Source organism: Malus domestica, chromosome 03 (genome assembly GCF_042453785.1).
Source record: "Malus domestica chromosome 03, GDT2T_hap1".
NCBI lineage: Eukaryota > Viridiplantae > Streptophyta > Magnoliopsida > Rosales > Rosaceae > Malus > Malus domestica.
The window spans coordinates 11,768,860-11,796,098 of record NC_091663.1 but is presented as its reverse complement, the minus strand read 5'-3'; the positions used below and the strand labels follow the sequence as shown (position 1 = coordinate 11,796,098).

The 27,239-nt window shown below is 36.3% G+C and overlaps 3 protein-coding genes across 3 annotated transcripts; 1 reads left to right on the top strand and 2 right to left on the bottom strand.

Annotated features, from left to right (window-relative positions):
- Nucleotides 1–300: 300 nt before the first annotated feature.
- LOC103423380 (protein SOSEKI 3-like) lies at nt 301–4,447 on the bottom strand. Its single transcript, XM_070818988.1, has 6 exons — nt 3,844–4,447; nt 3,657–3,726; nt 3,445–3,560; nt 2,383–3,265; nt 955–1,256; nt 301–845 (listed from the first exon to the last, which is right to left on the bottom strand). Exons 1-6 carry the CDS (start codon nt 4,031–4,033, stop codon nt 820–822), a joined length of 1,587 nt encoding a protein of 528 aa, XP_070675089.1. The 5' UTR covers nt 4,034–4,447; the 3' UTR covers nt 301–819.
- Nucleotides 4,448–11,686: 7,239 nt separating this feature from the next.
- On the top strand, nt 11,687–21,036 carry LOC103423359 (DNA ligase 1-like). Its single transcript, XM_070818987.1, has 17 exons — nt 11,687–12,591; nt 12,965–13,081; nt 13,780–13,881; nt 13,962–14,078; nt 14,374–14,604; nt 14,724–14,818; nt 15,725–15,812; nt 16,344–16,475; nt 17,440–17,552; nt 17,848–17,949; nt 18,037–18,098; nt 18,362–18,433; nt 18,537–18,610; nt 18,696–18,752; nt 20,224–20,301; nt 20,417–20,494; nt 20,567–21,036. Exons 1-17 carry the CDS (start codon nt 11,788–11,790, stop codon nt 20,633–20,635), a joined length of 2,391 nt encoding a protein of 796 aa, XP_070675088.1. The 5' UTR covers nt 11,687–11,787; the 3' UTR covers nt 20,636–21,036.
- A 2,739-nt stretch (nt 21,037–23,775) lies between these two features.
- Nucleotides 23,776–25,464, bottom strand: LOC103423369 (uncharacterized). The gene is made up of 2 exons (XM_008361441.4): nt 25,237–25,464; nt 23,776–24,896 (listed from the first exon to the last, which is right to left on the bottom strand). Exons 1-2 carry the CDS (start codon nt 25,297–25,299, stop codon nt 24,156–24,158), a joined length of 804 nt encoding a protein of 267 aa, XP_008359663.2. The 5' UTR covers nt 25,300–25,464; the 3' UTR covers nt 23,776–24,155.
- Between the last annotated feature and the right edge of the window lie 1,775 nt (nt 25,465–27,239).

Here is a 27,239-nt window from a genome sequence, read left to right as displayed (position 1 = left end):
TATAATAATTTAGAAATCTTGTCACTCCCAATAATAATAAACCACTATTTCAAGGAACAATGGCATTATTATATGAACTGTGCAACAAGGGGAAAAGTGAAATCTCTCTCTCTCTCTCTCTCTAAATGCTACTACTACCTAACTCCAAAGTAAGTTGCTTTGACCTTTTGAGGGACATTTTTTATTTGAGAAATGAGAGTCAGAAGTACCTTTTGCCTAAGAGTCAAACCACTTTACAACAAGACATAAGGAATCCAACGAGATGTTGAAACCCAATAACGACATTTGACAGTAAATTCGTTTCATGAAGTTGCTCTCTGAACTCCAGAGTTTTTCTAGTATCAATCATGTAATACATTACTCAAACTGAATGGCTTAATTTGAAACCATCATGTCAGAGAGAGAGAGAGAGAGAGAGAGAGAGAGAGAGAGAGAGAGAGAGAGAGAGAGAGAGGAGAGAGGGAGACTGAAACTCATCTCATGGCAGTAAAAAGGAAGATTTTGAAACCCTAGTTACAGAAAAGGGGAACCCCATTTGAACAGCCTGACCCAAAAACCCAACTCCATATCTCAGGATTAGCTCCACCGACAACCAGGACCGCACCTAATATTACACCATCCCCTTTTGCAAAATAAATGATTGCTCCTTTCTTTTTACTTTTCAGATGTACAAAAAAAAATTCCTTTTACCTCACCCGCCAACAAGTTTACATCATTTGAAATTCAAACCACCTGAAAATTCACCCCTTACTTTTCTGCTTGGCATTGGTGTCTACGAGCTGCCAACTGCGGTGGTATCGAAAGGTGCTCTGGATTGGATTATAACCCGAGCTCCTGAAGCAAGCCTGTTTTGGAGGAAAACAAACAAAATGTCAACCAACATTGACAAGAACAAAACCGGATTACAGTAATAAATTTGAACAAGGTGAAAACAGAGAGGACTCGGCACTCAACTTTCTTCGATTTTGATCACCTTCTCCTTCTCTTCTCTAAATGAATCTAACCTTTTTGATTGCTTTTTAAGAGATGAAGGGTCTGTGATTCTTTTACTAACTCCATTGGATATGCAGTGGGTATTGATATGTGCACCATCAAGTCCATCTGAGGAGTTCCTTGGTTTATCGGAAATGGGGGATCTCATAGACTCACTTCGCGGTTGCTTGTTCAGCGAAGCTTTGATTGATATTGGGATGCATTTTGAACGTCCTGACGTAGACTCCTCTTTGTCCTCTTCTGAATCCAGCTTCTTGCAACTCCTGCAAGTTGATAAGTTTAGCATTTGAACCATAAAAAATAGTTATGCTGGTACAGTAGTATCAGAAATATGGATTGTTGGCGTTTAACTGATGACCGCCCAGTTCCAACCAGATACAATCAAAACTCAATCAACAAATTAACCAGAGGCTAATCCTTTCTTATAAGTAACCACATAACTTTTATAACAAAAACTCCAGGATAGTCGACAAACTTATCCCCAAATGAAAGGAACTCCCAAAGATGGCGACTAGGTGGACCTGAGACATGTAGCCCCTTGAATTTGTTTTCAGATAGCATGTAAAATGAATCGGCTCATATTATCAAAAAAGAAGTGAATCTGCTTCAATCCTTGTTCAGGATCAAAGCAAAATCAAATGATTTGACATAATTTTTTATTTTTGTGTCAAACTTTTATAAGAGGTGCACATTGTAATATTACCACAGCTAAATTCTTAACAAAGAAAGGCATTCCTTTCTACCCTAGTAAACCCGAAAAAGTTAATATATACAAACCCTGTAATTGACCGAGCTAACTTAAGAATTTGAGACATCACAGCTAAAACAATTCAACATTCTTTTATACCATTTTATAAATTACTTATGAGTTACCATCTAACAGGTATTGTCCCTGCAAGGCTTCCAATTGCTTGAACCGGCCTAACTCAGATGTTCTGAAGCTTAATTGAACTGATCATGGTCTTGATAAAGCAAAACTTGCTAAGCAACCAAACCTTTGAGTTCAAAATGCACTTGCCCAAGCTCAAGTTGATCAACTTCTAACAAAATTTGGAATGTTTAACCGCACTAGACTCAGGGATCTTCATCGGTAAGGTTCCATTGTCTAGCATTCAAATTCTACAACTGATTAATCGGATTTCAGAATTAAGAATCTTAATTCTTGTAGGTTGTAAGAAACTTCAAAACTCGGATAGAATCCCTGGCTTTTAACATTCCAAATAAACACCCTGCACCTCAATTTTATCATCCTACGTATGCTTTTGACTAAAATTTGGTAAGACCTTACTAAAACATGCTAGGAGATGACCCTCACATACTTGTGGTTTAAAGAAAAAGCTGTCTAAATTTCTAAAAGAATTGAAAGATAAGTTTAGAAACTAGGTTAACCTGTCAGCATTGTATGATGATGATCGTTTTAGAGCTGTACATCCAACTTCCTCCTTGAGCATTTTAGTCTCAATCAAGCTCCCACTAAAATATTCTTTATCTTCCAATCTCAAACCCATTAGCCTTGGATTCTCTGAAAGGCAGTCTAGCTCTCCTAGCATTACTTTAGTAGAGAATAATGGGGAGTGGAAATTGGAATGGGAAAACCGGGGCTTGTAGATTGGAATAAGACCAAAATTGTGATCCTTCACTGATATTGAACCACATGATATGAGTTGCATAAGTACATTAGTAGCCTTAACCCTTGGATTGTTTTGCATTCGAACGTCTTCCTCTTCAGCTATTCTAAAACTGTTGAGTTTACTAACATCAGCCCTAATAAGTGATTCCAAAGTTTCAGTCTTCCCACCTGACGAAGATGGGCTGGGGGATGACAGAGGAGGAGAAACTGAATCACTGCGAATCTCAGAGTTCTCTTTCACACAAGGCACTCGATCAGGATAATAACTGCAATCCGGTTCTAATGACCCATCATCTGTGGAAACACCTCTTGTACAAGTTTCTGATGCTTTAGGTTTGTTCCCATTTTCTTCTGTCTGCGTGGAAGCATCAGCTAAACCGTCACTCTTGTAAATCTTGTAATCTGTCAAGCTCAGTGAACCCCCCCAAGTAGAATTCTTTCCGACTGTAGACTCTGGAGAAGCGCTAGAAGAGCCTTCGGGACGTTGAACCGGAGGAGAGAGCTCATCTTCTTGAGAATGCTTTGTTTCCTTCCCATTCAAACTTGACGACGATGAAGAATCATCTTGGCTTCTAGAAGATGCTGGTTCTGGTAATTGTTTCAAGTTCTGGATTTTAATTTCTGCCACTGGGCTAAACCGATCTGGACAGAAACAATAGATGAATAAACAAAGTATCTAAATTAGGATCTTAAACTTCTTATCTATGGAATCGAAAATTATGGTGAATACTGAATTGAGAAAATAAATGGCAAGTTTGAAATCAGTAACTTGAATTCCTATCAACCAAACAATGAGAAAATGAAACTTGTATGCCATTTACCCGAATTCGATTCATCAAAGAGCTCAGAACCTTTAAGGACGTACTCATTTCCATGAGCCGGAGGAATCAGATCACCTTCAGAGAGATCATGCCAAACATAACCACCTTTATAGTTTCTGCACTCATTCAATCAAACCAATGCAATTACAAAACTGTCTTAAAAAATACAATTTTAAAAAATTTGGGATTTTAGAAAAAGGACTAAAATTCACCTCTTAGAAGACCATGAATACATGGAAGCCATGCCTCTGCCCCTCAGAGAATTAAGCCTATTAATCACATCTGCACCAAACAAAATTGAAATTCACAAATAAATCCTCAACAAATTCAGGAAAAAAAAAATACCCCACTAAGAAAAACCCCAGAAATTCATGTTTTTACTATTTGAATTTTGAATACCTTTGAGGTAGAGCCCTTGGGGAGAGGTTACAGGAACCTCCATGAAATGGGGGTGTTCAAGCTGCCGGTTTCGTGAGAGATAGTAAACCACCGGGACTTTTCGGTTCTGATGGTACTTGGGCGACTTCTCAGTCCACACTTTCGCCCTCTCCGGACTCACTTGGCTGTACTTCTTCATCCTACCCTCCATTGCTTCCCTCGTTCTCAGCTCACTTCTACCGCTTTCTGAGAAATTTGAAAGCTATTGGCTTCAGGGTTGTCGCCAAAATCTGCTAAACGGAGTTCTCTGAGCTCCAGTGGCGGATTTGCGGCTCAGATCAGTGAGAAAACAGCTGAAAAAATTGTGGGTTTAAGAAATGGCGGAGCAAATCGGATCGGAGAGGGAGTCTGAGGGAGTTGGAACTTTGAAAGCAATCAGGAATTTGAATTTGGTATGGTGGTGGTGAGACAAGGAGACAAGAAAACACAGACAGAGAGATACAAAGAGAGGAAGCTGATAAAAAAATGAAGCGGAAGTGGAAGTGGAAGTGAACGCCGGCATTTAATGCATTTGCAGAGTTTGGCGCAAATACTGTGCAGCGTGCAGTATTTATTTATTTTTTTTTTTTTTGGTAAACTCGTGCAGTATATATATATGTGTGCTGTATATATTTTGTATTTTCGACTGCGTGTTAAGTGTTCAAGGAAAGTCAGCTTTCACCGGAACGGCTATCTCTCTCTCTGTTTGCTTTCGTGTTTGGTGCTTTTCTACTGTTTTAGTTGGCATTTGCTTTGCTTTGGGTGGTGCAACCATTTTACCTCGGGAATTGGATTCACTTAGGATTTTAATATTCGGAGTTTAAGGATCAACTTAATTGGGCCGCACATATTGCATTTAACGGTCTCTATTAACTCATATCGCTGTTTCATTACACACAAACTAACCATCTTGATGTCTTTTACACACCAATCACAGGCCCAGATAGATTGATCCTTAAGGTTCGGATCCAATTCTTTTACCTCGTACACTCTTCATAATTTTTTATCATCAATTAAATGAATTAAAGAAAATTAATGCGTTAAAACTAATAAAGGTGTGTGAAAGTTAAAAATAATGTGTGAATAGCATTATCTTTAATTTATATAGAGATGATGTAAAAATCTTTATACAAAATGAAAAAATGCCAAAAATCAATCACCCATTGATTGATTGATAGAAAACAAAAAAACAAACAATGTATAATAATTTGTTATCAAACAATTTAATAAGGATTTCTTTTTAGGACTTTTTGGCTGAAATGATCTTTCTCAGCTTATTGTTGCTAAAATGATTATTTTTTAGTAAATTGTCGATATTTGATTTCAATCAATTCACCAATTGAATTTTGATTTTAAATTACTTCAACGAAGATTTCTATCATTCATACATTAGTTTACAAATTTTATCATTTTTTAATGTGTTTAAGGTTAATCAAGATTTCCATCGTACGGACATTAGTTTACGAATTTTATATAAATCCGTTGAAAGGAATCACCCACCCTTAAAAATCCTCCTACCATATGCTGGTTAGTTGGTCAGTCATATTTTTGGGTGCACATGGTCACTTGCTTCGACTGGAAATAATCTTCATCCCATCTTTGAGAAAGTTAAAATTCTTTCGAGGTATTAATAAGAGCAGTGATTCTCGTACTTTTAATTCAACTTTCGACATTTCCACAATGAGTGTAGATAAATTATAAAGCAATCGGAGTGTTACAAGTTAAAGTGAGATTGTCAATCTACAAGCTTAGATGCCATTGGATTGATGTTGACACCCTTACGAAATATCAGACATTAGCGTTCAAATAATTGACAAAATGTTAGATCAATATTTCACAAATGAGAGATTGCAGCACAATTAGGGGTGTATTCAATTAGAAATTTGAGATATTTTAATGAATTTTTATGAAGTTTAATTGATTTGTAGAGATCTTATATGGGGGTGGATTCAATTGAGATTTTGAGAGATTTTGAGATATTTTAATTCTTTTAATGAATCCAGAAGTATTCAATCAGGATTTTAAGATAGTTTATTAAAATCCTTAGAAATCTGGGTATATTCAATTAGAATTTTAAAGAAGTATATAACATTCCAGGTGTATTCAATTAGAATTTGAATTTAAAGAATTTTGAAAAGTTGAGGCATTAGAGGGAATTGGAGAGATTTTATATTGTATTTTAAGCATCCACAAATCTCACATCTCCTCATGAGATTTCGAGAGAATTGAATCAAAATCTTACATATACTCTCTACAAATCAGTTAAATCCATAAAAATTCATGGATTTATAAATCCATTAAAAACTTTCAAATTCTCAATTGAATACACCCCCAAAATTTTGGTTCGATTCCCCCAAACTCGATGTTTAAAATATACTACAAAATCTCTCTAATTCTAATTCCTCAACTTTTTCAAATTCTTTAAAATCAAATTATAATTGAATACACGTGAAATATTATAAATTTATTTAAAATCATAATCCAATACACTCAGGTTTCTAAAGATTTTAATAAACTATTTAAAATCCTAATTAAATACACGTTGAATTTCAAATAATCACTTAAATTCCTGATTGAATACTCATAAACCTATTAAAATAATCAAAATCTCAACCGAAGATCAGAGAATCATTTAAATTCCTGGTTGACATTGAAAAATTCACAATCCACAGGACATGGCACCGAGTAGCTTGTCAGCAAGGGCATTGCCGTATTATCATTTATCATGTGTCATAGATTGGGGCCTTCAAACATTCTATTCAGTACTTGTAGGCCTCATTTTGTCCTTAAATTTTGATATAGATAATTTTTAAATAGAATTTCGTTTTTAAATTTAGGTCATTTGATAGGGACATGAAGAAAGTTCTTGAACTCTAAAATTTGATTTTTTTAATTATTTATCTCAAGTGAATTAACCATGATGAGAAAGTTGTCCCAAACTAATTACTTAGTATTATGGTATAATAGTATTTTTCTTCACTAATAAATAAGAGATCTTATGCTCGAATCTCGTAAATAGCTAGTTCTAAAACCAATTTGTTTCCCCACCCTGTATGACGACTACTAAAATCTTAATATTAAAACCACAAATTCAAGTGAATGTGTAATAACACTGCGAGACTGCAAGCTGTACTTCCTAGACATACGATTCCAAAAGGTCCTGCTTTGCATCCCCTTCTACCTTAAGTGGCAACGGCGGCATCAGAGATGACCATTGTTTGACCCTTCTTCCCCGTTGGAACGTACTAGGCTAAATGATAGGCACCTAGAATGCGTGAAAGGAAATTGCTAAGAAAACTAACACTATGTTTGGATGAAGAAATTTAAGATTACTAAGAAATTTCAAAATGATAGAAATTGAAATGACAAGATTTTACTTTCTAGAATTTGTAAATTTTCTTGTTTGGTTAACTTAAAAGAACAATGGAATTAAATACGAAATTTATTATTTTTAAACTCTCAATCTAGAAATATGGAAATGACACCTATTTACATGGAATTTGAACTTGGGAATTGAAGGTCTCAAATTCCAAGTTTTTTTTCACACGGAAATTCTAAATTTTTATGTTTATGAATCCAAATAAGGGAATTGGTGCATGTCAATTTATAAATTCTAACTTTTATCAAAATTCTAAGTTTATTTCCCTTATCCAAACATAATGTAATATTCAATTTGGATGCGGTAAAAAAACTTGGAGTATTTAAACTCAGAAAGATAGGATAGTGAAGTAATTTTCCCTCATTTGGCAACTTGTAGTGAGAGAAAAGGCAAATTCTATGGGAATAAATGTGGAAGTTGAGGATGAAGATTCTTGAGTTTAATTCCATCTAAATGTGTAATTTCACAATTCCAACTAAGACGAGAATCACAAATTCATATTGGAGAAATCCTGCGATTGCAAATTCACTTGCTAAGATGGCTTCATCCTTTCAAGACTATATTTGTGCAGACACAAAGAAGCTTGATCAAACAGACGTATATGATGAAGTAAATGCAATACCATATCTCAGTGAAAACACTCCCAATTAAACATTTTACAACATCTAAAGAATTTAACTACAATCACTCTTTCCTTTTAACTTTTTCTTTTCAGAAATCCTAGATCTCAAAGCCTCACAACCCCTGGTCCTATGCTTCGGCTTAGGTCGGCAGCAGCCCGCTAACACCCTAATAACCCTCATCCAATCTCTCATTTCCTCCATCGCATTTTCCCATCATGTCGCCTACCTCCTTCCTTCCGTGCACCCCGCCCCCCCTCGCGTCACCTATGTTCCCCTCATCTGTTTTCAGCCTTTGCCCGCCCACCAAGCGCCATCCTTGGTGCTACCTCGCGTTCCCCCTCCTTTCTCCCACTTTTTGCAGACAACCCTCCAATTTTTGTTAGAGTTTTCTTTGCAAACCCTGCTAGGCCTTCAACTGGCCTTGTTTCGTGGTTGTGGGCAAGATTTATGGTTGTGGAGGGTTGAATCCACTTCCTACCACTCGTTCTCCATGGTGGATGTGCGCTATTCAGCCTACCCACGGATGAGCCACCTCTTTTGGCCACATCTGTGATGTCTTTTCGAAGGAGGCCGGCAAATTTGTCTCGATGCGGTGCCGCCCTCGCTAAGTTGACGAGCTATTTTATGGTTCCATTCTCAGATTAGCTGATTTTCTTGTTATGTCATGTGTTTTATGGCCCCGTTTGTGGCGATTTGTTGTGGCCTCACTTGTTTGAGTGGTGGAGGTGTGTTGGCATTCACTTCCAATATGACGTTTCTATCTTCTTTACGTTAGATTTGTATTGTTTGCTCTTATTGTTTGTAGTAATTGTTGGTGGTGAAATGTAAAGATTAATCTATTGATTTAGTTTGTGCAACTTTCTCTCCAAATCAGGGTTGGTCACTGGAAATTATGCACCTAATATGGTATCCTCTTGTATTGTTTGGTTCTTATGAATGAAATCACTCTATCGTAAAACAAAAAGACATTCCCAATTGAGAAAAAAAAATGGTATTATTGCTTACTTCATGACAGTGGCAAATCCAGGATTTTAATATCAAAGGGTCTCAATGTAAAAGTTTCAAAATTGAAGGTGCTCTTGATGGAGAGATGGTTGAGTTTGGAGTTAGAGTCGCTACCAAGGTTTTAAATACCGATTTTTACAAAATATCGATATCCCTGATCATCAAACATCATTTTAAAACTCAAAAGAGTCAAACTTTGAGAAATGTTCAATCACCCAATTATGCATTTATAAGAGAAATAAATGTTATGTGTTTTTTTTTTGTGCGTATAAGTTTTGTTATTCGTGTAAGAAAAATGCTAGGAATTATTTTAGGAGTCTTATTTTTTAGTACTTTATTATGTAATATGAAACTAAAGAAAAACATATATAAAGTATTAAATATTATTTAGGTTTCTATGAATTGTAGTGGCATATGGATTTTGCAGATTGTGCCACGTATTAAAAGAAAACAAACTAAAGGGCCGAACCACTAGAACGACGTCGTTGAAATCTGGAAAGGCAACGTCGCAGCTCGCAGGCCTTCTTCTTTCTTTAGCAGTTACAGACTTTTAACTTGCAATTGACCGATTTTTAAAACATGTTCATTGCACATCCATGGAGGTCCAAACCCCTTTGTATGACCACTTGCCCAGACCATTAGGGGTCCTCAAGGGAACTTCAAGTCATCTCCAATCGTCAAAGGTCATAGGCCAAAACACAATCCTTGAGGGCTGGGCCAAAAAAACTTAGAAATCTTCGAGCCAAAATCCACCCAAATGGCTAGCGGGCTGGCCAAACATAGCCAACCAACCAACCCAAAAAGTTGGGCCCAACTGTGCTGCTAATTGATGTTATGTAGTTTTTTTTTTTAAAGGAAAAATTTTAAAAATTAAATATTTTATTTTATTTTTCCTATAAATATCTAATCAATTTCTCACATCATTTTCACCCTTTCATATTATGTTACCTCATTTTAATGTCTGTTAACATGCAAGTAAAATTAAAATGTTTAATAACATGAAACTTTAAACGTTTAGCGACAAGTGGCACTCACGAAAACCTTATTTTAATATAGTAGTTTAATTCATTTAACCAATAAAACTAAAGAACAAACTTAAAATAATAAATTATTGAGGGGACTAAAAAGAACCCTCTTTGATTAGAGATGATATATAAATATGGTATGACACAGTTTAGTAAAAAAGTAATTTCTTGCAGGGCTGTAATCTAGATGGAAACTAAACATAGTCCATTCGGTTGGAGATGACCTTGCAAACACTTTTCCGACCTTTGGAGGGTTTTGGGACCACCTGGGTTCCTATATGGATCCGCTCTTGCTTCATGAGGCGTATAAAATTATTTTCATTATAGTGCTTCTAGTAAAACATTAGTTAGAATAAAATTTTTCATGTCACGAAAGTTAGTTGACATTTGCAAGTGTGCTTTACTGGGATTTTCCTACTTCAATCAACTCTGTCATATTGTTGTAGACTTATTTTCGTAAACTATTGCTTTGAGAAATTGTTAATTGTTGCAAAATTTAGAGTGTGTTCCTTTATCCACTAAAGCATTCGCAGACCTGGTTTTTGGTTTGATGGCTTTATCATTGATGTATTCATTATTGAGGATTGCGCTTATTTATAGCTGGACATTTTATTTTGCAACATTGTAGAAAAGGTAAATTAATTGGATATTGCATGTGACCAACTTAACATATTTTTTTATTTTTAAATTTAGGGAACTTTAACGAAAAGCAACTGGTACTGTTCACTTTAACGAAAAACCACATTTTTATACTAAAAAGTCAATTCTGGTACTATTCACTTTACCCTTTATTTTGTCCTTATCATTAAAACTCAAAGTTTTCAAGTCCTTTTCATTAGTTTTCCTTTAAATTTATGTTGTTGTATAGAATACAAATTTTAACAATTATCCAAACAATGATATTTGTAATAATCGTCATTTTATAATTTATGCATTCAACATCCAAACAATAAAATTTCAATTAACGGAATTTTAAATACTGTAAATTATAGTTCACGTTATTTAAAATTCTACAAAAAAATCTCTGTTAAAAACATAACATGTGTAAATGAGTATTTATCAAATATAGTAAAAAATTAACTCTTAATTTAAAAAATGTCACTTTTTATAAAAACTTTCAAATATATCCAAAATTTCATTTAAATAGACACAAATACCCTCAAATTTAACAATTAAATAAATTAAAGGCTTTTTAGCTACTGTTGCCTCAAGCTTCGGTCCAATTTCAACTTCGCTTCTACACTCCACCACAACAACCCTATCCCCTTCGACCCCCTCATCACTGACATTGAGCCCCGTTGCGGTTACCGCAAGTGGGAGTAGCAGAATTTCAATCATGCCTTCAACGCCTTTTTTCTTACTAATATCATTTTTAGTTTTAAATATAAAAAATAGTTTTTAAAGTTAATCCACATGTCGTTATATGATTGTATTTGTGAAACCCACATGATGCCACATCATCACACTAATAGAGCAATTGATAGATTTTTCACGAAAAAACTAAAATGATCACGATGGATAAATTTAAAGAAAGACTAAAATGATTCATGATAACAAATTCAAGAACACTACTATTGATTATCATTAATTGTTAAGGATCAGATTAATGAGTTATGTCAATGTCACCAATCATTCTGACCAAAAAGCCTTTAATTTATTTAATTGTTAAATTTGAGGGTATTTGCATCTATTTAAGTGGAATTTTTGGATACATTTAAAAGATTTTATAAAAAATGACATTTTTGAAATTAAGGATTAATTTATGGCTATATTTGATAAATACTCTGTAAAAAAACATCTTTGTTCTTGATCTTCACTTCGAGCGCCTCAATCAATCCTTCCCGCCATTTCTCTCGAGTCTCACACCCTCACTCTCCCAAATCCTCTCCATTTGATGCTCTCACGATCACTCTGTTCATGCCATTGTCTACTTCTCCCCTCTCTCCGCCGTCTCCACAGCCCCATCTCCCTCTTCCGCCCTAAACCCTCTTCTCTTCCTCTCATTTCCCTCTTACCCCAAAACCCTAATCTTCGCGCCATGTCCTCCCGCCCCTCCGCCTTCGACGCCCTCATGTCTGGTGCCCGCGCCGCCGCCGCCAAGAAAAAGCCCCAGCCTTCTCCCTCCAAGAAGCGCAAAGCCCTAGACTCCACTGACCCTATCAAAAAACCCCAATTGCTGCCTACGCCCGAAAGCGCCTGCGCAACCCAAGACCCAGAATCCGTGGAAGTCAAAGCTCCGGAATCCAAGGAAATTAAAGAAGCTCAAGAAAGTTCTGGCAATGGCGGTGAGGTGGTTCCGGCAGGGAAGAAAGTGTGCGTGGCGGCGGGTGCTAAGGAGCGGACTGAGGAATTGAAGAGCCGAATGCCGCTACTGAAGAAGAAAGCCGGGGAATTTGACCCAAAATTGGTGGCGAATTGGGGCCAGGGCGAGAGGGTTCCTTTTGTGTTTGTTTGTTTAGTTTTCGATTTGATTGACAAAGAGACGGGTCGGATTGTGATCACGGATATTGTTTGTAACATGTTGAGGACTGTAATGTACACCACGCCTGAGGATTTGGTGCCTGTGATTTATCTTGCGGCGAATAGGATTGCTCCTGCGCATGAAGGTTTGGAGCTTGGAATTGGGGATGCTTCGATTGTTAAGGCCCTTGCAGAGGCTTGTGGGAGGACTGAAGCGCATGTGAAGAAGCAATACAAGGTATTATTACTGTGGGTTTTGTGTTTTCATTTAATCTTGAATACGTGTATCGATTTTGTTTCATCAAGTTTGAGTTTTTATGATTAATTGGGTTGTTGTTTGTGCAATCTAGTTCATGATATAATGAAGGAAGATTATGAACAGAAAGTCATAAATCTTTGCTCGACATAGTTGATTTCTTTCATTTTGTCGAGGCTGAGTTGCTTGGGAATTTTGATGCTTAAATCTTTGTTACTTCATGCTACCGGTGTTCCTATCTGAGTTAGCTGTCACATTACATGCGTTTTGTCTTTTAAATCTTCTAGGAACTTCACTCTCATGTATGCAGTTTGTTTTTCTTTCCTTTACTGATAAGTGAGGTTGAAATTTATAGGAGCTGGGAGATCTTGGTCATGTTGCAAAGGAAAGCCGTTCTTCTCAATCTATGATGCGCAAGCCTGATGCATTAACTGTCACCAAGGTTTTTAGTACATTTCGTCTACTAGCTAAGGTGATCGATCTTCATATTTCTGTACTTAGACTCTGAAATTTTAGTACTTTGATATATTGATTTTGATGCCTCTTCTTGTCTTGCCGTGGGTTGCTTTATGTAGGGACCTGGTGTTGATAAGTACAATTTTGTTTTCTCAATTGATGTTTCTTTTTTTTGCTTTTCTAGTACTATAACCTTATATGCATTCTGTTGAGAAGTTGTCACATTTTCAAAACAAAGTGGGGAGTGTAAAATTTTGTGGTGATCAAAGTCCACTGCCCTTGACACGTTATGTTTCTTGGCAAAGGAACTTTTCTTAGGAAATTTTCTTTTTAGGAAGAACTAGAACAGAAGGACGATTATTGTAAATTATGAATTATGAAAGGTAAAAGGGGTTTTTGGTAGGTACATTAAATTATGTTTCTTTATGTTGTTTATCAAGGAGAATTTCCTGTTATTTTGATGTACCGAGTCATTGTAAACTATTTAGGGAAAATAACTATTATGTAGATGGTTAGATTATACCATATTTAATTAAGCAAAAAAAGATTACACTGTATGGAATGTAGTTAGGTGGTGAACTTTTTTCTCTTTAGTAATTTTACCTTAAATTTACTGGTGGATAAGATATGAAGATTTTGTGGAGGGGTTAAATTTTTTTTACTATAGGATATTGTTCTTGTAATTAACTTGCCCTTGCTTGTGAAATTTAACAGGAATCTGGGAAGGATAGTCAGGAGAAGAAAAAGAACCATATCAAGGCACTTCTTGTTGCTGCCACTGACTGTGAACCTCTATATCTGATCCGTTTGCTTCAGGTTGTAATTTGGTTATATAGTAAATTTCAGTTGTTAACGCCTTTTAGCCTATTGTAAGGTTTAAGGGTTTTGTTTTGTAGACAAAGTTGCGAATTGGATTGGCAGAGCAGACTCTATTAACTGCATTGGGACAAGCTGCAGTGTATACTGAAAAACATTCGACACCACCTTCTCATATTCAGAGTCCTCTAGAAGAGGTGAGTTTAGGTTTGTTAGGCCAAATGATGCAGTTCTAGAGAATCTTCATGCCATCAAATTTTGTTGATACTGAGTTTATAATCTGCTACTGAATTGGCAATTTGCTAAGAGTTTAGATCCTTTTGTGTCTTGTAGGGTTATTTAGTAGATATCAAGAATTTTGGCTATTATACTTTTATACTTGATCTTTATGACAATATAAGTAGTTCTAATTAGCTACAAGCTGAATTGATCTTTTGTTGATGGTCTTTTGTTCTATCTTGTAATACGTTCTCTATAACTTTGATTTCTCAGGCAGCAAAGATTGTTAAGCAAGTGTACTCTCTGCTTCCTGATTACGATAAAATCATCCCTGCCCTTTTAAGTGGAGGTGTATGGAAGCTTCCAGAGATATGCAACTTTACTTTGGGCGTCCCAGTTGGGCCTATGCTAGCAAAACCAACTAAAGGGGTATCTGAGATTGTACAGAAGTTTCAGGATACAGAATACACGTGTGAATACAAGTACGATGGAGAACGTGCCCAGGTGATACCATCTTGTTAATTCCAACATGTAATATTTTTCGGTTCATGATATGTCGTGTGCCATAGTGTGCTTCATTCCTTTTTGTTTTCTGGTTGCAATAACTTTCCCATTTCTTACAGATACATTTCATGGAGAATGGTTCTGTTGAGATATACAGTCGAAATGCTGAACGAAACACTGGAAAGTATCCTGATGTGGTTGCTGCAGTGTCGAGGTAGGGCTTCTATCTTGGTTGTATGGTATTTCATATGGAACTTAGGGGTGATAATACGTGAGAGAGTTTGGTACTCTGGAATAAAAATTCGAAAGTTTCACATCTCCTATAGTATAAACGGAATCAATCTGTAGTGCATTTCTCCATGTGCGATGGGTTAAAGAGTTGGTTGGTTACTGAATATTTTCAAAACTCTTTTGGGATCTTTCTTCTATTACTACATCACCACTAATGAAACTACTGTCATATACTATACACTGCACTGAGTAAATTTAGGTAATTGATATTTCTGAAAAGTTAGACTTGATAAATGGGTGATGAGGCATTTATTTTTGTAAACAAATTAATGCCTGTAATGTTTGTGGTCTGGTGATGTGTTTAGAATTTTTCCAACTGGTATTTGACTAGTTTATTTGTTAAAGTATGGTTGCAACTTCATTTTATCCAGAATGTAAATTTAGGTAATTGATATTTCTGAAAAGTTAGACTTGATAAATGGGTGATGAGGCATTTATTTTTGTAAACAAATTAATGCCTGTAATGTTTGTGGTCTGGTGATGTGTTTAGAATTTTTCCAACTGATATTTGACTAGTTTATTTGTTAAAGTATGGTTGCAACTTCATTTTATCCAGAATGTAAATTTAGGTAATTGATATTTCTGAAAAGTTAGACTTGATAAATGGGTGATGAGGCATTTATTTTTGTAAACAAATTAATGCCTGTAATGTTTGTGGTCTGGTGATGTGTTTAGAATTTTTCCAACTGGTATTTGACTAGTTTATTTGTTAAAGTATGGTTGCAACTTCATGTTATCCAGAATGTTAATTGTGCTTTGACAAAAGAAAAAAAAAATGTTAATTGTGCTCTCAAATTTTCAGTTGCTAATGTTTTCTGTCAGCTTGCAGGTTAAAGAAGTCATCTGTAACATCATTCGTTTTGGATTGTGAAATTGTTGCTTATGACCGTGAAAAACAAAAAATTCTGCCCTTCCAGGTAAATTATTTCCCCATCGTACTCCAGTTTTATTCTTGGTGTTCTTCATGGTGATTTGCTACCCATCTATTGGAGTTGGGGTCACTCCATATTTGTTTTCGTTCACAAAGCTTCTCAAATATTTTTTTATTTGAATATTAGATATACTTGTATATAAAATGTAAATCAAAACATGTTAAGAAAAGCACTTACGGAAGAGCAGGTATCCTCAAATGGTGTACCAAAAATAATTTTATGGATATGGTATTGTGTATTCTTCTTGTGGAAGAATAGTTACCAAAGTTTGACCTTTGGCTTACCCTTCCTTTGCATAATGATAATGCATATATATGGGTATATACTTCGCAGGTACACCACCTATTCTGGGTTCACTAATGATGGTGCATGAATATCATAATATTTTCTGAATGCTTTTTGACTTTTTTCTCTCTAAAAATATTGTTTTATGGCTTTTTACACCCAGGACAGTATTTAATTTTGAATATTGTTGAGTTAAGATTTGAAAGTCTTTACAAGATATTATTGTTGCAGGTACTCAGCACTAGAGCGCGTAAAAATGTGAGCGTGAGTGAGATCAAGGTTGAAGTCTGCATATTTGCTTTTGATATGTTGTACCTTAATGGCCGACCACTTATTCAGGAACAACTGAAAGTTCGTAGAGAGGTATAACTTTGTTCTTTCTTCTCAATTAAGTGTTATTTCTCTTATGGATGGGAGCAATTGTGCTTCTCTAAAAATTAATAACTAATATCCAAGTCATGCATATTGTATGACCAGCATGTCTTACTGATTATTTAACAGAGTAAAATGAATTGGTGTCGAAATTTACTATTTCTAGTCTTTTTTGTTCTTTCTTTTCTTGGTGTTGTTAGGATATAGGGAGGTCATTGGTTTTTTATTGAGAGTCTATCTTTGCCATTTCTATTCATGCGTTGAATTTATTTTTATGTTCGCATTTGTATCAAAATTGTTGATAGCTTCCGTTTTTGAATCAGGAAAATGTTTGTGTTGGTATCTAACAAGTGTGATTAAACAGCCTATGGCATCTCTAATTGCCTTTAGGAACAAATACTGCCGGAAAGTTTATAGTAGAAGTTAATTATTAATTGGAAAAAGTTATATTCTAGGTACATGTGTTGTAGCAAAGTAGCGGGCAGTAGTATCATTCAAGATTTCACCTGTTGACACTTTACTTCTTGTTATTCAATGTCTTTGTATTAGTTTCATGTGTCTAGAGTGGGGAGTGCAAGAAGTTTAAAGTGCTAACTGTGCTGCTTCTTTTCGTCCTTTTTTTCTGGTAGTTTATTAGTCTTGGTTGATGATGCCTTGGGGCATCAACAGTATTATTTCATAGGAAAATTTGAACATTAATGAAAAAAAATGTGCAAGAAAAGACAGAACAAGGTGTCATCTTAATAGTACCATAAGCCTATGTTGATTACAGTGAGATTACGAGAAGGGTGCCCCATTGACTAATTCATTTTAGGTGCTACAATTATTGTTGAAGGTTCTGATTTATAAGAAATTCTGGGTTTTTAATGTCTTCTGACCATTCTTCTTATTCTGCTTTTACACCAGAAAGTAATATTTATATTCTTACACGCGAGACTGTTGTTGCATTGTGCAGTGTCTGTATGACTCTTTTGTGGAAGAAGCTGGGTTTTTTCAGTTTGCCACAGCCTTAACATCAAATGATATTGATGAAATACAAAAGTTTCTTGATGCTGCTGTCAGTTCGAGGTATTCACTCCATTCTTTTGACTTTTCAGGGGGCAAATGGATATGAACATTAGATAAAGTAATTCGAATTTCATAAATGTGCTGTCATTGGATCACTAGGGTTGCAAGTTTTGCACAAATACATTTCATGAAGGTGGAAAAAAGTACTACTAATAATTGTGTTGAGCTTCTGCCTTAGAATTTATTTTATTTGTGGTTTGATCTTTCACTTGCATCTCAGTTTATTTTTATCTGTATAAGTTTGTCCTCATTGAGCTATGGCCTTCTTATGTTATTCCTTCATCCTGGATTGCAGTTCTGAGGGTTTAATTATTAAAACATTGACCAAAGATGCTACTTATGAGCCTTCAAAGCGGTCACTTAACTGGCTGAAATTGAAGAAAGATTACATGGACAGGTGAGTGATAGAATTAGTGTTTTCCATTTTAGTAATCCTGATAAAGCTTTGTGAATTTTATGTTTATTGGTTTGCTATGCCCTTCAGTATTGGGGACTCACTAGACTTGGTACCTATTGCTGCTTTCCATGGCCGGGGAAAACGTACAGGTAACTGTAATGAAACAGCATTTTCAGTTGAATGAAGGGGCACTTTCTGTTGAAATGTTTGTCTTTCTGGATTTAATAATTAAAAATTCTCCCATTTTTCTTCAACGTAAAAGTGATCTTTAAAGGTTTCCAGTCATTTACATCTATTAGTTTTATCTTCAATGTCTCAGTGATGCAACATTCTTCTTCTTTAAACTGTCACTATCTTATTCTTAAGTTGAAAGACAAGGTGGAGGTGATAATCATAATCTGGTTTTCCTTAGGTGTCTATGGTGCTTTCCTCCTCGCTTGTTATGATAGCAATAATGAAGAGTTTCAAAGCATTTGTAAAGTAGGTCAGTGCAATTTGTTTATGTATGTGTTGGCAATCTTTTCAGTGATTTCCAATCTGTTTTACCTATTACTGATTGGTCGGCTGTGTATGTTTATTTTTTACAGGCACTGGACTCACTGAAGCAATGCTTGAAGAACGTTCTGCCAGTCTCCGTACTAAAGTGATACCCAAACCTAAGGTCTGTGATTCCTTCTTTCAGTCTGAATTTTATGTATATTGTTCTTCTGATTCTCTTGCTAATTTTGCGTTCTTGTCAATTGCAGTCATACTATAGGTATCATGATACAATGAATCCAGATGTATGGTTTGAACCCTCAGAGGTAATAGCCATTGCCTTTTTGTTTTCTGTGCATATAGCTTTTTGGTAGAACTCCCTCTGCACTTCTATTGTGTTGCCCAGTTCATTTTGCACATTAAGGGTGCAATTGATATACAGGAGTCGCTTGGCTAGGACGAATTATAGGAATTAGTGTGGATTGGTTTGGATTTATTTGTCTCATGTTTGGGGTCTTCACTAAAAGGCAAGATAATGCCCACAAAACTGTAAACAAACATATAGTATGATTTATATAATTCCCAGACCCGACACCACTCCCAATTATCACTTAATACTACACACCTGTACATCTCCATCAGCTACAAGAGGGAGGAGAAACCATTAGCGCTCTCATCATTGGAGTTGACAAAGAGAGAGAAATAGGGCTTATTTTTGGCCCCCATTTTCAACTTGTATAAAATGAGGATAGAGCCTAAATAGCCCTATTTGGGATGCTAGTCCGGAGGAGTAAATGTACCCAAAGAGTTAAGAGTCATTGGTCCTGATTCCTAAATAGGAAAGAAAGAAAAAAAACCCTTTTTTTTGGGGGGGGGGGGAAGGGTTATGCTGGAAGTCTTCCTAATCCCGAGGAATCTTACATTTTTTGTTGAAGCACATCCTGGACTCTGCATTTGGTGCGTCCAGTACTTTGGATTCTTAAGCTGTACAGAGGCATCTTTGAGCAATAGTATAGACAAGATTGGGTCCTGTTTTTGATACAAGTAAAAGTTACTATCAAAATTCATGGAATGATGCTCTTCTTAAATTATTTTCCTCATGGGTTTTAGTTTTTTTTTTAAACACTGTTCCATGGGTTGAGCTACTATGAGTCTCAGCTTGTTTGGAGAATTTAAAGAAATTATCGAAGTGGTAAAATACAATTTTCTGGAAAATGCTGAAATTTTCATCTTGAACAAGAATGTTAAAAAGGTGGAATGTGAACAAATTTGTTCAAATTTACAAGGATTGTCATTTTTTCTTTTAGCTTCAAAAGGATGTGATGATTGAACTCGTGGCATTTTCTCCTTTACAGATGCATGCAGAAATTAATTATCCTTTTTCTTAGTGTTTAGGTAGAATCTGCTGTGATCTAGATATGCATTCCTGAACATTTTTGCATTTTAACCATAAAAAGGAAAATAATATTTTGGCATTAATAGCAAAATCTTGCCACAATTTTAATAGGTCTTATGTAGCACTGTCAGGTTAAGATTTTTCTCCTCCTTAAACTCAAGTGACAGAAGTTTTCTAGACTATAAAGTTAGATGGCAAATGAGTTTTAAGTACTTTTGGTCATCTGTTGTTTAGTTTTCAAAACAATGTCATCTGTTGTTTAGTTTTCAAAACAATGCAGTTTAGCGGAATTGCGTGGATATAGCGGAGTTTTGCTTTCTAAGTGCTAGACTTGTTGGAGTGGAGTACAGCTTCTTGTGATACCTATGGTATTCTGTTTTTTTTTTTTATCTTTTTTTAAGGTTTGGGAGGTGAAAGCTGCGGACCTGACTATTAGCCCCGTTCATCGTGCTGCAGTTGGCATAGTGGATGCTAATAAGGTTCGATGGATTTTTTTTTCTTTTTTTTGTACTTGTCAATATTTGCTATTACTTTGTGAAATGTGGATTAGATGATGTGTTTTCTTCATCTAATTCTATGTGCACGTGTGAACAGGGTATTTCTCTCCGGTTTCCACGTCTTATTCGAGTTCGGGAAGACAAACCTCCGGAGCAAGCCACATCATCTGAGCAGGTGAAGAAAGTTAATTTGAAACACAATATTGTACAATTTATATGTATTCTCACACACTTCTTCTAAGTTCAGGTAGCCGAGTTGTATAATGCTCAAGCGATCAACCATTCAAACAATCAAAATGACAACGAAGATGATTAGGGAACAGAATCTTCATCATTTTACTCATTTCTGGAGATGTCTTGTGTGTAAAGAAATCGGCACTCATGTTGATACAGCTCATGTGAGTATCTCAATGTGAATTTTTTAAATTTTAAGCCGTTAGGGTTTAACCGTTACATGATGGATCCTTCTGTGCTTTCACCAATAGTCTGGTGCCAGAGGCAACATATAGAGGAGTCAAAAACATTGAGAATTTTATCCTGGGCTGCTAATATTCATCTTTATCAACTCAAAATGTACTTTGTATTTGTTGCTCATTTAGGATTTAGGGCTTTGTTTTTGTTGTTGTTGATCAAATATTGGGCAAACTGTACTTTGTATCAAAGCATTATCAACTCAAAATTCTCTCTTTCAATTGAAGTACTAATTTGTTTAGAAAATTGACATTACGAAACTCTAGTTCATGTTGAGGAATTCTTTGGGACAATCGACCCGTGCACACACATTTGTTGACTCAGGCCATTGATATTTCTTTCATGTTATCATGAACACAGTTGTCTTGTATACTTGTCTACATCATTTTCGGCACGTGGCACCTAATAACGTGACTCCGCCATGTTACTTGATTACATGGCTGCATCAAACCTCCAAACCCCAAAAGGAGGATAATGTAATGTATAGAATGGTTTAGAAGTCTTGTTCTAAGTTGTAATAATAACATAGGTGAAGAAAGGATGTGACAACGACGTTTCCAGTTGAAGGATGAAATTTAGGTCTTGTCTTAATCATCTGAACCATGTGCTGTTTGGTCAAGAGGGTCACATTCGAACCACTGAATACTTCCGTCCTTCGAGCTTCTGCCGTGTTGAAAAATCAATTGATTTTAGCAGCCACCGTTTCTGGATTTGGATGTTTTCTTTTGGTCCAAATATTCTGATTTCTCACTAGTTCTGGGTTTAAACTAGTTATTGGTAGGGTTGGGCATGGTTCGGGCCCGTCGGTGAAAGTTTCGGGTCCCTTAACCTCCGGCACCCATCCACGGTGAAAATTTCAAGTCCATTATCAATGTTGAATTGTTTGTTCCTTAAGTCAAGCCTCTGTTACACGAAATGTTAGCTTTAGCTTTCGACTTTTGTTCTAAGTGTAGCTGATTGTCGACTGTTGATGTATGTAAGACTTATTATAGGATCTACGCATATGAATCCTTGGGGCATACAGATGAATGTTAGGTGACATCATTGATGTAGATTTGAAAAGCCTGTGGAGTTATGAAAAAACATTGGATGATGATTCGTACGATGGACTATAAAATCGCAATCACAGTGGCTTGTGAGGAACTTTCTTGTTGTAGTTGTAAGCCACTACTATAATATGATATGATTTAATCCCGTGTTTTATATAGTTTTAAATTGTATATCTAAACTCATAACTCACCGTCCAAGTAAAGAACTCATAATTAACAAAAGTATAATGTGTAAGTTTTCCCCGTCTCTGGAAAGGTGAATTGTCTTGGCTTGGCCACCAGCTGGTTCTTTTTAAGAAAAAAGAAAAAAGAAAAAAAGTATAATGTGCAAGTTAGAACTTATAAGCACTCAATTTACATGTTATAGGCCAAGAACACAAGCCACTGATGTATATTCCACGTTTATAATAAGAGTAGACAACATGATTGAAATGTCTAACTTTTAAGGTATATTGATAAAAAAACAAATCCACAAGTTATATTTTTTAGTAGAACAGTAGCATCACGTGGTCTTCTTCTAAGTACACTGGAAAAATATGCATGCCTTTGATCTAGTTAAGTTTGCTAGAGTAGTTTGTTCCCCTTCTATTCTAAAGTTCAAAAATCTTCTTTTCGTAGTTTAGATTAAATTAAAATCTCACTTAAATATTACACAAAGGCTATGTTTTGGTAAGGTATTGGGACCAAGTTATTAAGGAATGAACTACAAAATGGATTAAAAATACCCTGCATGAGCATTACAAAAGATATGTGAGAGGTATTGCAAATCCCGACTTGGAAGAAGTCGGTTGCAAATCTCTCTCGCATATCTTTGTAATGCTCATGAACGGTATTTCTAATCTCCTCTGCCTAACATTTTGTATTCCATTCACTTGTAACTCGACTTAAGAAATGAAAGTCTCTCGCCCAAACACGACCTAATTGAAATGTAATCATTTTAACAACAAACATACTTTACTAGGGAATAGAAAGACACTTAGAGAGCTTTGGAAGGTCACATGTCTCCATGTGCAAGTACAGTTGTTTTGTTAACCTGTTTCCTTGTTGAAAACCATATGTCTTGTCAATTGTGGTTTAAGTTTGAAGAACACAAGGCCTGCAACTGTTTGAGCTGCATACAACCAAAATTGCTCCATGACTTCTTCCATCTGCCGAAACATGCCTAATAGCATTTGAATTTGATGGTGCCGTAATTGATGGAATATATTGCACTTAAAAATATCAATTCAACCTTAGTGTTGGTCCTCAATTTTCACTTGGAATAGTAAAACGATGTAACAACTTAGCTGCACTAGATGTATGCTCATTTATCGTTATCTCTTTATCCTAGAAGTGAGAAGACAGATACATAAAATAGCTTATATACCCCGTTGCAGGTGAGTTTTTGTTATCATTTGGGGGAGAACTAAATTGTGCCTCCATTGCTCATTGCCAATGAATTAGAAACTGCAAAGTCAACTGAGTAAGTTTTAGTAATGAAATGTTATTGGTAAGTAGGATTAACCTGCAATAATTTGCTCCACTTTTGAGAGATAAAGGTTTAAGCTAAATTTAAGTATAAACGAGTAAGTGGGGGCAGATTAGATAAAAAGATGCCTTAGTTAATTTAGAATTAAGAATTAAACTAGAGATTAGGGAAAACAAATATTGATGTTGGGAGAATTCTACATGGGGATTGGACTTAAACAATCATGCTTCCCCCAAATATATATTTATATGTGTGTATATATATATATATAATCATACATCACACCGGTACCAGATCCTGATTCTGATTTTTGGGTTCCACTCAAACCGACAAACAGGGCTCTTAACCTTTCTGGTTGTTGGCCACACCACCCATCTTCTAATAAACTTCAACAACTCCACACCTACAATCTTACTAGAGAAATCCTGTGGCAAATTGTCGAGTCACGTCATCCGTTCGACCAAGATAGACACAGAATGAACATGAACTTACTGAACTAGAATCAAAATTACATTTTACATCCCACAACAATTTGGAAAAAAATTCAAGACCCCTGTCACATTACCAAAATAGAATGTGAAGGGCCAAAAAGAAAATAGGCAAATTAAAACCCCCACTAAACAAACAAAGCTCTCTGAATTTTTTACTGCCTTCTTCTCACTGAGTTAACCTGGAAGCAAACCTCTCTCTCTGTACAAATCTAGATAGATCAGTCACAAAAACCCAATTGAAATCTGGAAATTTCATGGGTTTTTTTTTCTCCTCACTAACCTTTTAGTTGTATTAAAAATATCACTGTAAATTAAGGGGTAGATTAATAATCATAATCTGAAGCAGCGGCTGCAGAGTCAGTGGAGCGCAACCCTTTGGAACTTGGTCTCTGGAGGAGAGGCAGAGCCCTCACAGAGGGCTCTTTTTCTGTTAACTATGCCACAGTTAATGTTGACCAAGGAGGAGTCTTGGTGCTGAAGTTGGGTTTGCAGCTGGGTCTGCAATGGTGGTTGTGGTGGTGGTGAAGGAATGGTCACAGGGGGGATCTCAAACGACTCCAGCGGCGGTGGCGGGTGTCTCCACTGCGGCAGAGGGCCGGCCAGAAGAAGGGTCTGAAGCAATGGGCCAGCTTTCATCACAGCCTGCAAAAGCTTTCCCTTTTCAGGCAATGGCTTCTCAGGCAGCAGCCCCACTGCTGGGTGTGGCATGGATGGTGCTGGTGGCAGCTGCTGGGTTTGCTGAATTGGGTCAATAACTGGGGAAGAGACAATGCTTTCTTCACAATCTGAGGAGGAGAAGCCATTGTTGGAGTCGATTCCTCTTCTGGGTTCGTCTTCGATGCTTGAAATACCAGAGAGAGGAGCTGTTTGCTGCTTCTGCTGGGTTTGCTGCTGGGTTTGTTGGAGGAGGAGTTTCTCAAGGAGGAGTCTTTGGCATTTGTCTTGGGCTTCATCTCTTTCTCTGATGGCTTTTTGGAGCAGATCTTTGAGATGAGACATCTGATCGTCTCTTTTTCTTAGCTCCTCTTGAACTGCAACTCTTGTTTGCTCAAGCTCCACTGTTGTGTACAAAAGAGAACTCCTCAACTCTTCCATGCTCTGTGTGATCATAAAAAATTTATAAACTTCAGCAAAAAATGATCCAGAAAAGTCTCAAAATTTGAGGTTCTGGGCTCAAATTATTAGAAGTAGAAACCCCATTATGCAAATTTAAGCTCGCCCTGAGCCCGACACTCATTCGAGGGCTCAGTGCGATACTTAAAAGTACACAATGAGATGCTCACCAAAAATAAAGTAAAGTTGTAAAATTGAAAGTTGGGTATGAAATTGTGGAGAAGATAAACCCCATTGTGCAAATTCAAGGACCAAATTAGACTAGAAGTTCAGAAAGCTCCCAAGAAGCTGAAAATTTTGAGAAATTTGTGGTTTTTGTGGTTACCTTTCCTTGGCAGTAGTAGGCCCAGCTGCTAAGAAGAGGGCTGCTGCTGTGGTGGCTGTTCATGCTGGTGTGAAGAAATGGAACCCAAAGTGAAGTGTTTTAGAGAGAGGGAGAGAGAGAAAGAGAGAGAGGAGAGGTGGGGTTTTCGAGTGGTTGTCCTTGGTCTTATAACAAGAGCTCAAGTCACTGTTTTCCCCTGTTGTTTGCTGCTTTTTTTTTCTCTCGCTGGAGGAGGTTGGACAAAAGTGCAAAGGGCCAAAAGCCTACCCAAGGGCCAATCTCTCTCTCTCTCTCTCTCTCTCTGAGTCGGTCAGTCCTAATGCCTAATATGGCTATGTCACTGTTGCACATATAAGCGCGGGGAATCGTAAATCAGCGATAAAAGCGGGAGTAAGAAAACCAGTCTAACCATGTTTACTTTTTCCACTAACTTGCACAACATGAGAAGGAAATTCTGCAGAAAATGTGACATCAAAATTTCTGAAAAAGCCTTTATAAATAAAAATAAAAACACACAAAAAGATTGATAAGACACTTAGTTTATAAATTATGGGTATACTTTTCCATTATTTTTGGTAAATGGCTTATGTATGACAAGTAAATTTGGAGCAAACCAACCGTGATCATTTTTTTTATGTTTTTATTCACTTTCACATCTTTTATTTTATTTATTTTTAAAATTTTTTGAAACAAAGGAAAAAAAAATTTCATCATCAACAAAATTATTACAGAACAAAGGCCTAAACCAAGCACACAAAGCAAAAGAGGACCAACCAAACAAAACAACAAACGCCCAAACAGGAGATTAGGTCAAAAAATAGAAGCAAACCAAAAGAAACCCCTAGCCTTCTGTTATTATCGCTGCTGTAGCACCTGGCGACAACATGAACCAGCGACCGCAATGAACGCCATAAATTGTACCAAACAATGCCTCAAAGACGGAAGAAAGGAAGACTCCCCAGACATCAAAGAATCCCTCATCCACCAAGTAGAAGAAATCAAAGAGTCCAATGGGATTCCCATAAGCAACATTGCCAACAAAAGAAGACCGAGAAAAAGGTGGTGTGCGAACACCCTAGCCGGTGGGATTCACATCTTAGTAAGGTTTTAAAAATCGAACCAAATTTGTACTTAAAAAAAAAACCGAATTGGTTGGTCCTTTGAATTGTGACAATGTGACCTAAGAGAAGAAATTACATAGGATAAGTTAATCGGCACCATGACGTCTCAGATAACTAATAGTCTAATACAATCCAATGTGTAAGACTCTCTTCACATGATCTTGTATAAGTGGCCCAAGATGCGATGGTGGTTGTAAACGCATTATATGAAAATTTCTCTCTTGAGGCAATGATGTAGCCAGATTTGCAGTTTGGTTTTACTCCTCCAAAAGATTAGTCAAACACCTATGCAACCTCATTTTACTGCACCGTGTTAGCAAAAATCTCCTTTTATGGAGAGCAATTTACCGCCATCGTGATATGCAATGTCAATGATACAAACTGAGTAGAAATATTATTACCTGTGTTGTTGGATTATTGGCACGAAACGTCATAATTACGGTAAGTTCATGTCATGTAAGCCTTTATCCCTCCACTTAGACTAGGGACTCAGTAATATCTTAGACCATTTTCAATCATGGAGGGCAAATGTAACCCTTGACTATATTTTAGCCCTTCCTAAATAAATATTATTTAAAAAATATTGGATGGTTAATTTTTTTTTTCATCTCCAATCATGTAGGGCTAAATCTTTCCATCTTGAATTAGGATGCATATGTTGGGGCCCGCCGAGGGGCTTGAGGGCTTGTTATACGTACAACGAAACGGATCCGGATCCCTTCCACCTAATCCTCTTCATCAAACAATCAGGGCCCTTGAAATTTGATCCAACGACTAAAAACATGGGCTCACTTTAAAAGTTATAATAACTTTAGTCGTTGGATCAAATTTCAAGGGTTCGAATTGTTTGATGAGGATGATTAAGTCGAAGGGATCCGGAGA